This window comes from Onychostoma macrolepis, chromosome 05 (genome assembly GCF_012432095.1).
Source record: "Onychostoma macrolepis isolate SWU-2019 chromosome 05, ASM1243209v1, whole genome shotgun sequence".
In the NCBI taxonomy this organism is placed as follows: Eukaryota; Metazoa; Chordata; class Actinopteri; order Cypriniformes; family Cyprinidae; genus Onychostoma; species Onychostoma macrolepis.
In genome coordinates this window covers 35875357-35890154 of record NC_081159.1, presented here as the reverse complement: position 1 = coordinate 35890154, position 14798 = coordinate 35875357, and the positions used below count along the sequence as shown (strand labels likewise).

The 14798-nt window shown below is 36.8% G+C and overlaps 1 protein-coding gene across 4 annotated transcripts in view; it reads left to right on the top strand.

Moving 5' to 3' along the window:
- LOC131540270 (astrotactin-2-like) overlaps positions 1–14798 on the top strand; it is a 588347-nt gene that overhangs the window by 478596 nt on the left and 94953 nt on the right. For all 4 annotated transcript variants that reach the window (XM_058774886.1, XM_058774887.1, XM_058774885.1 and 1 more), the window contains 2 exons: positions 5397–5530; positions 10073–10221. In XM_058774886.1, coding sequence (XP_058630869.1) covers positions 5397–5530; positions 10073–10221 — 283 coding nt within the window. The remainder of the gene's footprint in view (positions 1–5396; positions 5531–10072; positions 10222–14798) is intronic.

Below are 14798 nucleotides of genomic sequence, written 5' to 3'. Positions count from 1 at the left end.
TAAAATATTACTGTGGATATCAGATTACAGCTGACTCCTGATTTTTTTTTTCATATTCTTCATATTCTGTGTGGTCAGTTCACAGCAGCAATAGAAATGAATCTTTTCCAACAAGTTTTATGGGCATTTTTACCTTTAAGCCATTTTTTTCTAAAAGTGTGCATCATCTTTTGAGTCAAATTCTTGCATTTGGGTTGTTACCAAGCAAATTAAATTAGTATCTTAAATCAAATTGATCTTTGCAATGCATATGAAGAGGCATTTAGATGTATTTACACACTGTTTAATGCAGCTCGGAAGGACACAGAATGCTAAACTGCAGTTACAAATGCATAAATAATGTTTTGATATTTGAAACATAAAACGTTGAAAACTGATGTTTGAAATTATTTAAAAAAAATTAAGATACTTTAAATGTGAAATTAAAACGGCCAGTAGGTGGCAGTAAGTCAGCGTTAATAAGTGAGTCATTGCGATTGAACCGAATCATTTAAACGGTTGATTCATTCAGGAACGAATCACCTTCATGCTGCTCAGAGACGCAAATCAGCTCTGTGGCTGTGTTTGGAATTATTTTTGTTGGAGAAATAGAGCAAAAGCAGCCAATATGTTGTCTAAAATGTAAGTCTCTTAATATTAACTTCTTGTTTATTGAACTGTTGCATAAATCAATATCACATTTGTAATCATGCAGATTTTTGGAGGAAAATAATGGCACTCTTCGTGTGATATTAACTATATAAAATGGTATAAAAATAAGCTATACATTTTCTGCGCCCATATCTTAAATTATGTGATCATTCTAAATGTATTTTAATAGACTGAATCGTGCAGTGAAACGCACACGCACTAGTTTAACCTGTTAACTGATTCATTCTCTGCCAGCAGGTTGAAATATAACGGTTTTCCCGGGAAAGACAGAACATGAAATGAAATCATAGCCTTTTGAAGTTTAATCGTCATATTCAGCCATATCGCAATTCTGGTCTTTCTGTCTCCAAATTTAAGACCTCTTGAAATCATAATTAAGACTTTCTTGTACAATTCATATAAGACTTTTTAAGGCCTTAAATTTGATACAACTAAATTTAAGACTTTTTAAGACCCCGCGGAAACCCTGGTTAAACACATCCAAAATGGAGAATAGGCTCACAGACACGCAACATACATACACACACACACACACACACACACACACACTGACATTAAATTATTTAACTATTATGTTAATACTCTATAAGCATATTTACACACACACACACACACACACACACACACACACATTTTGTTGCAGAGATATATATTTGAAATAAATTATATGTGACAATACTTATTGCAAGTCTTCTCTTTTTAAGAGTTTATGCCATTTTCAGGTTTTACTGTAATCATAATCTGGCATAATTGTAAAAACTGATATGTCTCTATGAACAAAATGGTAAACTTTGACTTAATGTGATTTTAAATGTTATAACAGTGATTTTATAATGTCTAAGCATGAATCCATCAAACCTATGAACAGCACTGTTGTAGTTAGCTGAATGAGCCCATAAGTGGTCTTCCGCTGCCATCTAGTGGATATAAATTGCAATTTCTCATACAAAACTGTGTTTTAAAACTTTGTAAGTATTATAGTGTTAGTTTTTGCCCAATCTCTCTTAAATTTTGCACGCTTGTTTAGAATTAAATTATGCATCATTTTACACAGTTTTAAGTGAAGTTGAGGGCTTTCTTTTAGAATGTATAGGCCTTTGGGTACTTTATATCAAGGCCATATTATTAATTTACCCTCTTATTGCTGTCCAAAGGCAAATGTACAACATTTTTTGATAATTATTGACCTCCTAGAGAGTCTAGAGAATAGTACTGCACTGATTTTATTGATTTTGAGTTAAAAACCAATCAGTAGTTCACAAAAAATATATATTTTTTTATATAATAAATTTTTTATATAATATTTTTATATTTTTTCTTAAAGAACAGTTTGATTGACAGCAGTGATCATAGAGGCAAAATTTTTCAGAATGAGAAGATCTATCATATGATATGAAGATATAGTGTATAAGTGAATGTTATGAACATTTTATTGCAATTTGAAGTCATTTACTATAGAAATTCTGTATGTGTGGTGACACCCCTGTTGTAAATGACCCCGTTATAGATAACCAAAGGACAAAATTTAACATTTTTTTAGATAATTATTGATCTAGAGAGTCCAGAGAATATTACTGCAGTCGTTTGGTTTCGATTGGGCAAAAAACCTAGGACTAGTTCGGTTTTTAACACATTTGTGAATAATTAATGAACGATTTGATTGACAGCAATAGTTCTTGAGGCGAAGTTGTTCAGAATGTGGAGATCTATCATATGATATGAAGATCATGTGTTTGTGTGAATATATGAACATGTTCTACAATTTGAGGTCATTTTATACAGAAATACTGTGTTTTTGATGGCCTTTTTAACTGTTATAGCACTACCTATGGTCCTATCTCCATTAAACTTTGCATACTTGTTAAGAGTCATCTGACACAGGTTTTCACCAAGTTTGGTAAAGTTTCGAGTTTTCGTTTAGGTTTTATAAGCTTTGGGGTATGTTTTGCCACACCCCTTTTCTAAATGACTCCATTAAAGCTAACCGAAGGACAAAATTCAATTTTTTTTTTGATAATTATTGATCTAGAGAATCCAGAGAATATTACTGCAGTGGTTTGGTTCCGATCGGGCTAAAAACCTAGGACTAGTTGGTTTTTAACATATTTGTGAATAATTAATGAATGATTTGATTGACAGCAATGGTTCTTGAGGCAAAGTTTTTCATTATGAGGGGGTCTATCAAATGATATACATATTGTGTGGATTTGTGAAATGCCACATGATTACAGAGCCAAAAAACTCGTTAGCACCAACTAGTGGCCGATTTCTTTCAAAATTCTTACAGACCTTTAGGGCCCTGAGTCGAACATGCCCATCGAGTTTCGTTCCGATCTAACTAACGATCACGTAGTTATAGCTGTTTTATGTTTTTTTCCCTCTTACAGCGCCACCAAGTGGCAGAGCTGCGCAATTTTTTTTATTTGACCAAAGATTAAGCTCATACACATACTCATTCCGTTCAAGAGTTATAGCTATTTTAGTTAAATTGGCCCCATTCGCCTCTTTCGAATGTTTTTGTGTCCCTTTGCGACCATGAGTTGAAATTTCAACTTTTTTTTTGATAATTATTAATATTCACTGTCCAGAGAATATGTCTGCAGTGGTTTGGTTCCGATCGGTCAAAAAACCTAGGACTAGTTCGCAAAAGTAGGTTTTGGACATAACTCAATTTTGTGGAAAAACCGGACCTCGCAGCGCAAATCAAATTTTTTAGGCTTTTGAGCTCCATGACCCAAGGACTTTTGAGTCTACGAAAAGCGGTTTAGGATCTATGAGCGATTTCGCATTTTTGTTTGCTGTAGTGCCCCCCATAGGCCGATTGGGGCGAGTCTTTGCACCTGAGTAGCGAGTCAGACTACTATCTTCTGACAAAGTTTCAGCTCTCTCGGCCTTACGGTTTGTTCTGCACGATCAGTTTTAGGGAAGAATAATAATAATAAAAATCCTAACAGATACAATAGGGTTTCAGCACTACGTGCTTGAACCCCTAATTATATATTGATTAATGTATTAATATAATGATTAATGTTTGTTCATAGTGCATTAACTAATGTTAAGAGATGCAACTCTAAAAATTTTAAATGTGTTAGTAATCTGAAACCTTTTAGCCAATCAGAGGGTCCATGTCAAAACTAGCAATGAACTATGCTAATACAGAATTTATTAACCTTTGTTACAAATGGACTCCTATTGTAAAGTGTTCATATAATCTAAACACTTATTCTTAAAGATGACCATCTTTAAATATCTACACAAAGGCCATAGCATTGAAATTACATACACTCACACTTTATTTGCTTCTATTTGATTATCAGTATTGGGGATAACGCATTACAAGTAACACAAGTTATGTAATCAGATTACTTTTTCAAGTAGCTAGTAAAGTAACACATTCATTTTTAATTTATAAGAAAATATCTGATTTACTTTTTCAAATAAGTAATGGCATTTACTATTTCTCAGCTCTCCTGTCCCCATGTTGAGAGAAATCGGGAGTAAGTGCGTTGGAGTAAGGAGGTATCATGTGCGTTGTGTAAACAAGATGCTTACTGTAGTTCTAGACTAATTGTGAACATGCATTTACTCATCTCACAACAACATATTCATTATTTCTCAAAATGAATAAAAGCAGTTAAATGCAAACTTGCAGTAATTAAATGTTAAATAACACAAATATGTATTTATTTATGTATTTAATCCCATTTCATTAACCGGTGTGTTTACTGTTGACCTTTGATCCAGTTCAACTATGCTAATAAGCAAAAATTACTTTAGATAAACATAATGTTTATTTTTATTTTATTTTCTTATTACTGAAGAGAGGGACTTTCTTCTCCTTGACTTTCTTCTCCTACATACTTTTCTTAATCCAGAATGGCAGCACAGCTGAAAGGTTTGTTTAAACTCTGCCCTCTACAGTACAGGCATGAATTTACATTTCCTTCAGGATGAGGCTTATTCATTTCACATTTCAGTTATGAAAGGGCTTTTACATTAAGCCAAAACATAACTTCTTTATATCAAAAACAAACAAGCAAGCCCAGCTCAGATGAGACAAAGAAACACAAAAGTAACGCAATGCATTACTTTCCATAAAAAGTAACTAAGTAATGCTTAGTTACTTTCTTAGAGATTAACAGTGTTGTAAAGCATTACTTTTAAGTAACTTTCCCCAATGCTGCTGATGATTATTTAATCAAAATAACAAAATATGGCCATCCCACACCAGACGAGAAGAGCAGCTTTGCGACTAGGACAACTCGCCGGTATCACACATCGGATGTGTCATGTTCAATTCAACCAGTGGTTCAAAACAGTTAACCTAATCACCAAACAGGCAAAAGTTCACTTCAACCAGTTGACCTCTAGTTGGAAAGATGGCTTTAGAATGAGTCACAATCTCTTGTCTCACTGTGTGCCGTCCCTCAGCTGTGTCTCAGTTGCCCCCTCCTTCTCTGTCCTGCACTTGTCTTATTATTGCCTCAAAGACAGAGTCTCTTGACATTCACACGTGGGCTGACCTTTTTTGGTACCGCTTCCAATTAAATCTTGACAGGTTCTTGTCTATACAAAGCGCCCTGAGATTGCCTTAGCCTGCGTAACTTCACAGAGTTACACCACTTTTTGAGTGGAGGTGGCAGTGCGTGTTGTTGGCGACTCCTGGTGACTCATCGAGTACAGCGGAAGGACGTTTGCTCGTGGAGATAATTGCGTTTCTCTCACCTGTGCCATTTATTTTGCAGGCCTTCAAAAGTGCCACGATGAGCTCATACTGGTGTGCGGGGAAAGGTGATGTCATCGAGAACTGGTGCCGCTGTGACCTGACAGCACTTGGCAAAGACGGGCTTCCCAACTGCAGTCCCCTGCGGCGGCCCATGTAAGTTACCCTCACCGGGTGTCCTGAAAGCACCTTTATGCAATACTTGATTCATGGCATCACTTTTTGGCAGAATGTTAGGCATCCTAGACTTTGGTAAGACAAATGATGCTGCCTCATCCTCACTGCCAAATTGTGAGGCAGGATTTCATCAAGGCAATTGTTTGGTGACTCAGTATGTCCATTACATTACATGCTGAGTCACATAATGAAAAATGTACATAAAATTTGCTCAAGGGAACTGCACTACTGTGTGTGTGTGTGTGTGAGTGTACTTGTTTTTCTATTCAGGTGGGGACTTGAACCTGAATACACACAGACTCATGGGGACTTGTGTCACGGTGGGGACCTAAATTGAGGTCCCCATGGGCAAACAAGCTAATAAATCACACAGAATTAAGTTTTTTTTGAAAATCTAAAAATGTAGAAAGTCTCCTGTAAGGGGTAGGTTTAGGTGTAGGATTGGTGTAGGGCAATAGCACATACAGTAAGTACAGTATAAAACCATTACACCTATGAATGTCCCCACAAGGATAGTGAAACAAGTGTGTGTGTGTGTGTGTGTGTGTGAGTGTTTGAAAGAAATATCTTCTGCTCACCGAGGCTGAATTTATTTCATCAAAAATAAAAACAGTAACATTGTGAAATATTATTACAATTTAAAATAACTGTTTTCTATGCAAATATACTGTATGTCAAAATGTAATTTATTCCTGTGATCAAAGTTGCATTTTCAGCCTCATTACCCCAGTCTTCAGTATCACATGATCCTTCAGAAATCATTCTAGCGCCAATAGCTAAACTGTGATCAATATTTTATTTTTCAGGATTCACTTATGAATAGAAAGTGCACTGTAAAAAATCAAAAGTTGAGAAAACTTAAAAGTTTAAGGCAACCAGATTCAGCAGATTTTTGAGTTCTCAACTTGTTGTTTTCAGTTTATACAACAACAAGTTGAGAAAACTCAAAAATCTCCTACAAAAACAAGTTCAGAATACTCAAATCTGCTGAAGCTGGTTGCCTTAAAGAGTTAGTTCACCCCAAAAAGAAAATTCTGTCATTAATTACTCACCCTCATGTTCAGTTTTGCGAAGCTACGAGGACACTTTTTGTGCCCAAATAATAATTTTTTTTTAAATTAACAATTTTTCTCCCCCGAGTTATGTCTTCCGCCATTTTGGAGAGTACCCAAAAACGTAATCAGCATTGTTTAGGTATGGGGGGGAAAGCGCGTGCATGAATGTAATCAGCGTTGTTTACACTTAGGGGAAAGCGTGCATACGCATGTGATACTCTCCAAAATGGCGGAAGACAGTAACTCGTAGGAGAAAAATTAAGTTGTTGTTATTATTGTTTTCTTTGCGCACAAAAAGTATTCTCGTAGCTTCGCAAACAACCTGATCTCACAGAATTCCGTGTAATGTTCACGGACTTAATTAATCTCCGAATCTGTGGTGGCATCACGGAATCGCCGAAAATTCCGTGATGGGCTCACAGAAGGCATCAGCCGTGGTCCATGCACGGATTCACTGGTTCAACGTAAAAAGAGTGACTCCGATGCAGTTATACTTTCACTGGAGTACCTGACCCCACCCCTACCCTAAACCTACCCAGTTCTGAACAATAATGACGATAAATGTCCCAGTATCGCGTCGGCATATTGATGCTAAGGGTTTCCGTGCGTGGAGCACGGCTGATGCCTGTCACTGACTTACATTGGTATCACTTCTGTGAGCCCATCACGGAATTTTTTCTGTGAGCCCATCACGGAATTTTCGGCGATTCCGTGATGCCACCACAGATTCGGAGGTTAATTAAGTCCGTGAACATTACACGGAATTCTGTGAGATCACGTTGTCGCAAAAGTTGAGTCACTGATGTCATATGGACTGTTTTACCGATGTCCTTACTACATTTCTGGACCTGGGAACATTATAGTTGTGTTGCTGTTCGATGGGAGGGCAAGAGAGCTCTCAGATTCCATCAAAAATATCTTAATTAGTGTTCCGAAGATGAACTAAGGTCTTACGGGTTTGGAACGACATGAGGGTGAGTAATTATGACATAATTTTCATTTTGGGGTGAACTAACCCTTTAAACTTTTAAGTTTTCCTAACTTTAAAAAAAAATAAAAATTGTAGATGAATAGAAAGGTTTTTTTTTTTTTTTACTGTGACTTTTCACTTTATCACTTTAATGTATCCTTCCTGAATAAAAAAAAACCAACAACAAAAAAACAAACAAATACAATTGATGATTTAGACCAGGGGTTCTCAACCTTTTGCAAGCTGGGCCCCCCCAAAGCTGGTTCATTGCAGTTGGGGCCCCAATAATAATGACAATAATAGACCATGCAAAATACCAAAAATAAATAATAAAATAATAATAATAATAATAATATCTTTAAAATATTGCCAAGTAACGTTGCAAACAACAATAAAATTACAGAATGATTTTAACTGTAAGCGACACAAGTATACGGAAAACAAAGGTATTGTTTCCTATTTTTTCCTGATGTTTGTTATTATTTCAAATTTTATATACATTTTTATAAACTTTTTTAAATTTATTTACTACTTAGGCATGTTGACAATAACGCCCCATCAACATTGTCTATGACCAGATATATTTTTAGTGGACTTTCAACATTTGCTTTGTTTGAGAAAGCATGAAAATATACAGTTATGATGTTTTTTTTCATATGATTTCATCGGGTTAGTTTTGCATCAAACACAATGTAATTTTCAGTAAATCGAGATCTGGCAGCAACAGCGCATTGTTCCACTTGGGCGAGAGCTTCACAGACAGCTTACCTCACTCATGAAATCAGCCGCATACCAGCAAATCACAGAGAACGCGCTACAATCCTGACGAGTCATAGCCACAGAGCGGAGGCGCCAAAGATGCGGAGAATCCGCTTACCCGGAAGCTTCCGTCATTCACGTAGATTTACAGAAAAATGAAATAAATCATTTTACATACTTATTCCCAACACTTTATTAAGCTGTAAGTCACATCTCAAATGACAAGGGATCAACTTATAATCATGTTTATATTCATTAGCCCGTGAACTCATTCTCTCAGACGGCCTGGGTATGCGCCGCATTCGCAGCTTATATGGACGGATCGCCACTGATATATATATATATATAAAACTAAATACGACCTCACGTTTTATCCGTTTGCAGCCTCTGAAACTTCCGTCCGTCATAAAAATTAATTCGGATGGTTCGATTTTCTTCATTTTTCACATCCGTAGCAAATATTTTGAGGGGTGTTTTTGACAATGAGAGCCACCAAATGACGAATATGAAAAAACGAATACGACAGTTTCGGACTCAGTCAGGGTGCAAGGACCTTAAACTTTTGAGGCTTGCGTAGCTTCTCGAGGAGAAATCAAACAAATAAGCGCCGTTTTCTAAAGTCTATGAGCGCAGCACACACAAATAAACTAAACTGACATACTGCAGTTAAATTTCAAAATGTGGTGTTTTTATATTTATAACATTTGAATACAGTTCAGCAACATACATCACACGACCTGACGACCAAGAGAGCTGACAATTGACCATCACTTAATTTACCATCACCTCACGATTGAAAATGTGACACTGATTTCATATGACAGTTCAACAAACAAGTTAATAATATTAAGTCACTTACATTTTAGACTAAATAATGACTGTTTTGGTCTATTTTAGCAGAGAAAATAGATTCGATGAATCCAAACAAAGATCACAGCATAGCGCATCTCACAGCAACACTCAATCGTGTTTTGAATGATTCAGTGTTTTGAACGAATCGGTTGAGTGAAAGATTCAATGACCCATGCACAAACATCTGTCTCATTCTTGATGAATCGGCCGTTTGAACGAATCGTTTGAATGAACGACTCAGTGACTCGCTTAATAAAACTGCTTATCACCTGCATTTGCGCTCACTATCGACAAACCAATCAAATTAGTTCAAAACTCTTTTTTTTAAATCAGTCCAAACACATTTTAATTTTTATTCAGGAGTTATGTACATACAAAACTATAACTTTTTATGACAGTAGTTTAGTGATAAAAAAAATTGGCAAATTAATTTTTTTCAGGTTTTTTTCCCTCCCATCCTGTAGCCTACTCGCGGCCCCCCGGGAGAGTGTCCGCGTCCCCCCGGGGAGGCTCGCCCCACCGGTTGAGAACCACTGATTTAGACCTCTTTTGTGAATGAAATAAACATCAAATTTAATTTTGTTACAATCTGGCCTGCAAGATCCAAACGGATTCCAAAAAAAGCACAGCTTTTGCAGCCATATTGTGTCATTGCCTGAAATGAGGACAGAGAGCTTGTGCAAAAAAGGTTGCAATTAATTTTTAGTGAATTCCCTAAGGTATTTTAACAATGCTGCATACTGTTTCAAATTGCCTTTGCTTCAGAGTCACGTCTGTGATGCCTTAAAATGCCCCCTGCTTAGGCAAATCAGTGGGTTTTGGAAAGGAGCCATTCTGTCAAACCTTACTAAAATGCACATCATTTTGGCCTTTTAATTTTCAAAGATTGAGACTGGCTCCACACCTGGAACCCTCCAGTACGATGGTGGCGCTGGAATGGATTGATGTTGAACCTCTGATTGGCTACAAGGTTTCAGATTACATCATTCAACATAAGCGAGTCGAGGACCCGTCAGAGGCGGAAATCTATACAGGTAAGCACAACTCACAGGCTTATGAAAAATATTACAGAGAAGAGCACCTGCTTCACTCAACTGTAAATAAAATCTGTACAAAAACAGCTTTTTAAAATATAAAAAGCACAGCATTGTCTTTTAGTTTTTGTCTTTCTAAAAAAAAACCTGCGTCGAATTGTGCCTTGTTTTAAACAAATCCGCAGTAAAATGTGTGAACAAAGGACCAAGTTCTTACTGATGCGGTCTGAATCTTCATTAAAGATAAAGTTTATTCACTCTTTCCTAACATTGGGATCAGAAGGAAGGCAATACAAAGACACAATTTCCACAGTTTGGTACTGCACAGCATCTTGTTGTGTAACGATGAGCCTTATCGTCTGAATTACATGAATTTAAAATGGGGTCAGATTAAACTGTGTGAGGGCTTTGAGTGTTTAAAAAGATGAGTCAGACAACAATGTTAAAAGTGAAAATCAAATATGTATTTACAATGTTCACAAGAGACTTAAAACAACACAATAAAACAATAGAAATCCTAATGTGAATGTGAGAAGTGTCCACCGGTGTATATTCAATCCAAAGAGGGTAATAATCCAATAAAGTGAGATTCTGGAATGGTAAATCCACAAAGGTAACTCCTCAATCCAGCCTCACATGACAGGCAGACCCAGACTCATTTAAAGACATAGACACATTAAAATGGTTAAGAGGAATAAAATGGCTAAGACAACATGAAATCCTATTAACCCTTTAGGCGCCAGGGATACTGCCTGCCGGCGGCCCTTTGAGCATGCGCGATCAGAACAAACTACGCAATCTGGCCGATCATCAGCAACGCGGAGCCTCTCCTATATGGACACTAAGACCACGTCCACCCCTGCCTTCCCCATCCCCGTTGGGCAAAGGTTCGAAATGATCGCTTGATGGTGCTTCGTGAACACTCTCGCCTTTTACGGTGGCACCATTGCTCATGCAAAGATGTACCGGGAGAAGCGTGATCATTAGATGGTCGGTCGTCATTTCCAAAAGGCAAATATTTGATTTCAGAGTCAGAATCGGCGAAAAACATTTGCAACACATCTTCACGGTACAACTTTTTATTAGCCATTTGGCGATTTTCTCTCACAAATCTCACAATTTACTCAGACGCTATGAACTGAACTGCTTCCGCATCAATGACACGATAGCTCAGTTTCTCTGCTATTTCCTCGAACTATTTTGGTCTAGAATTGAAGTACTACATGTCTGCCATCTAGTGGTAGGGAATACAAATGAGATAATACACCATATTAGGAACTACAGTCTATTTCATGAAGTATGACATCTTGTCGCAATTTTGCGACTTTGGCGCTTAGAGGGTTAAAACTCAACTATACATAAAATCATTATAATATACTGAGCAGGTTAAAACGTGTCCTGTGTGACAGTGTCACAGTTGTCTTCAGAGCCATCTTTATCGTTTGGTTTCTGCATAGATCTGCGTGTTTGCCTCTCTCGTAAACACTACATGTGCAAATCGGTGGGCGGGGCTAAACAGGCAGCGACGTAGAAGCAGGCGTTGATCTTCTTCTGCTGAGGCGGTGTTTAACCACACTATTACATCATAGAGTTGTACATTCCAAAAACTGTAGTTTTTGGCAGACTGGTATCAATATAATATGTTTTTAGACCAACAACAAAGTTCTGAGTTCTGAAGCTCACAGGATGTTTTTATTAAAATACCTCTTATATGTCAAAAGATCAAGGGAATTTTGGTTTCTCAGTTCATGACCCCTAAGTCTCCTATGCTTACCAAGGTTGCATTTATTTGATAGAAATAAAGTAAAAACTATAATATTGTGAAATATTATTAATTTAAAACAAATATTTTCTATTGTAAAAGGCTTTTTGAAAACCAAATCTTTTTTTTTTTATTTTTTTTTTTTTTAAGTAAAACACATTTTTTTCTTACATTTTCTTATTGCATATTTTTCATATTTTCATTTTTGTTTTGAATGTATGGTAAATACTGGTAAAATGTACCAACAATCGCATTTAAAAAATATACACTTTATGATATACCATAAAAATAACAGGTAGCCCATCTGAATTATATAACATTTAGGCTATCCATCTCATAGTAGGCAAGCCTACCAACATTTTATTAACAGTAGAAGTGAAATCTTATTGTAGTCTTCAAATCTGTCAGTCCTGTCTTGTGTTTCCCCTCCTCTCGTGCCCATATTTGGTTTGTTCCTGCTCCTGTCATTATGAGTTGATTAGTCTCCATCCGTGTTTGATTTGCTCCCCACCTGTTTGAGTTCTCCTCGTCTGAATTCCTTGTGTTTATAAGCCCTGTGTTTCCCTGTCTCCGTGTCAGCGGTTAATTGTCATTTCCCTTGTCTCCTGTGTTCATACGTGTTTATTGAAATAAATCTATGTTTTGGATCAAGTTCCTGGTCTCCGCATTTCCCTGGCTCCGGAGGATCGTGACAGAACAGCTGACCTAACCTCAACAGTGACCGCAACGCCAGTTTATTTACCTATTTACCGGTGTCTGGGAAGCGTCCGGGCCCGAGCCGGAACTAGCCCGCCATCCGCGGCCCCCCCTCACCAGCCGCCAGCCGCAGCTCACGTATCAATGCTAAAAACAGTTTTCACTGCTTAATATTTGTTGAACAACCATGGTTGAACAACCATGACACATTCCTGTTCAAAATTTTGGTGTGAGTAAAAACAAAAAAAATGTTACAAAATATTTTGATTTCTTAAAAAAAAAAAAAAAAAAAACTGAAAAAAACAAAACAAAAAAAACAATCACCAATGATCACAGCTCGATCATTGCATCACATGAATTTAATTTTAAAAGATAAATTATTATTTAAATTGTAAAAATAGTTCACAATATTACTGTTTTAATTTCTACTGTATTTTGCCTTTTTTAATGTTTCTTTAAAAAAAAAATCTATATTCTAAATGTTTGACATGTAGGATATGTCATTGTATTGATGTGAATAATATATTGAATTTTCTGGCATTATGTGTTTTTCTGCTCAACCTGACACTAATGTGCATAGATGGAGGATTTATTTGTTTTTCTTAATTTTCACTATTTCTTTCGGCCTAATGGACCTTGTCCAATCTTACGAGATGCTTCCAATAATTTAGATGTGTTTGTCCCATTCTTATGTCTGTGATCAACTTATAAATCTAATTTCCCAATGCTGGGAAACTGCAGTTCAGTCGGGGCTCTACGATGATGTTATCCTCGTTGCCTGGGGTCAGAGTCTGAATACATAACTGATTGTCTTGTTGCTCTGGTCAAATCTCGTTAAGCTTCCATGGCACTACGATTTCAGGGTTACAGGAGCAGAGGGAGATAAAGATGAGGGCTGGGAGATGGGTTACTAACAGCCTGTGTGACTGGCAGTGACCTGCACCCGTTTGTCCGAGTCATGGCTTGTGAGTCAGAGTTTGGGTGACAGGAATCTAATAAAAGAGGAGAGACGAAATGTTAAGGTTGAAAGTCATCGCAACCAATCCATACAGCAGAAGGAGGAGTGCTGATGAGTGAAAGCAGGAGATGAAGACGATTCTTGGCAGGGGGACAGATGGTGTGACATCTTTGATTCTGATCGACAGACCTTCATCAGTTACAGACACTGACCGCAGGATTACACCCTCCAGCGGCCTGAAACACTGACCTGAGATCAGCTGGTTGTCTCGTGTTGTGTTGGTTACGAGGCTGATTTTGCATTTAGTTTAACTGCTTGTTCCGAAGCAAAGTTTGATTATCGCATTGTAATATTTCAGTGTGAACCGTGTTTTCAAACATTCGGCAAGTAACAAGCTGAGAGAAACCGATACCAGCCTCACCTCGATGTACCCAGTGCTGCAGTAGCCCCTCACTGCAGAACAAAGATCCAGGGGGTGGGGTTGGATCCACATCAAGGGGGTGGAGACGGGTAGGTTTAGGTATATGTAAGGTGGGAGGAGTTGGATCTGGATCCAACCTTGCCCTCTGGATCTTGTGTTCTGCAGTGAGGACCATCTCAAGTGCTGTGCAAAAAATAAATAAATAAAAATAAACAATAACAAAACATACAAATAATAGCAGAAAAATTTACAGATCTATGCATATTAAAGTGCAAAGGACATTGAAATATAAAGTCTGCATGTTCTGCTTGTCTTGATGTGACTGAGCGCTGCATGTTTTTCAAATGTCTTCATGACAACATGTAAAAAAAAAAAAACTAATTTAACTTATAAAAAATTGTGACAAAAATATGTTACTCTTGTGCAGCAGAATGCACTTCTCAAAGGCACACTATTATTGTTGTTATAATTGTATATATAATCGTGTATATATGTGTGTGTGTGCGTATATATATATATATATATATATATACATATTGATTATTGTACAGTTGGAAGATCCAAAATATTATATATATATATATATATATATATATATATACATACATATTCATGACCAAAATATCAGCACCCTTGGTAAATATGATCAAATAAGGCTGTGAAAATTAATCTGCATTGTTAATCCTTTTGATATTTTATTTTTAAAAATCACAAAAATCTAACCTTTCATTGTATAATAA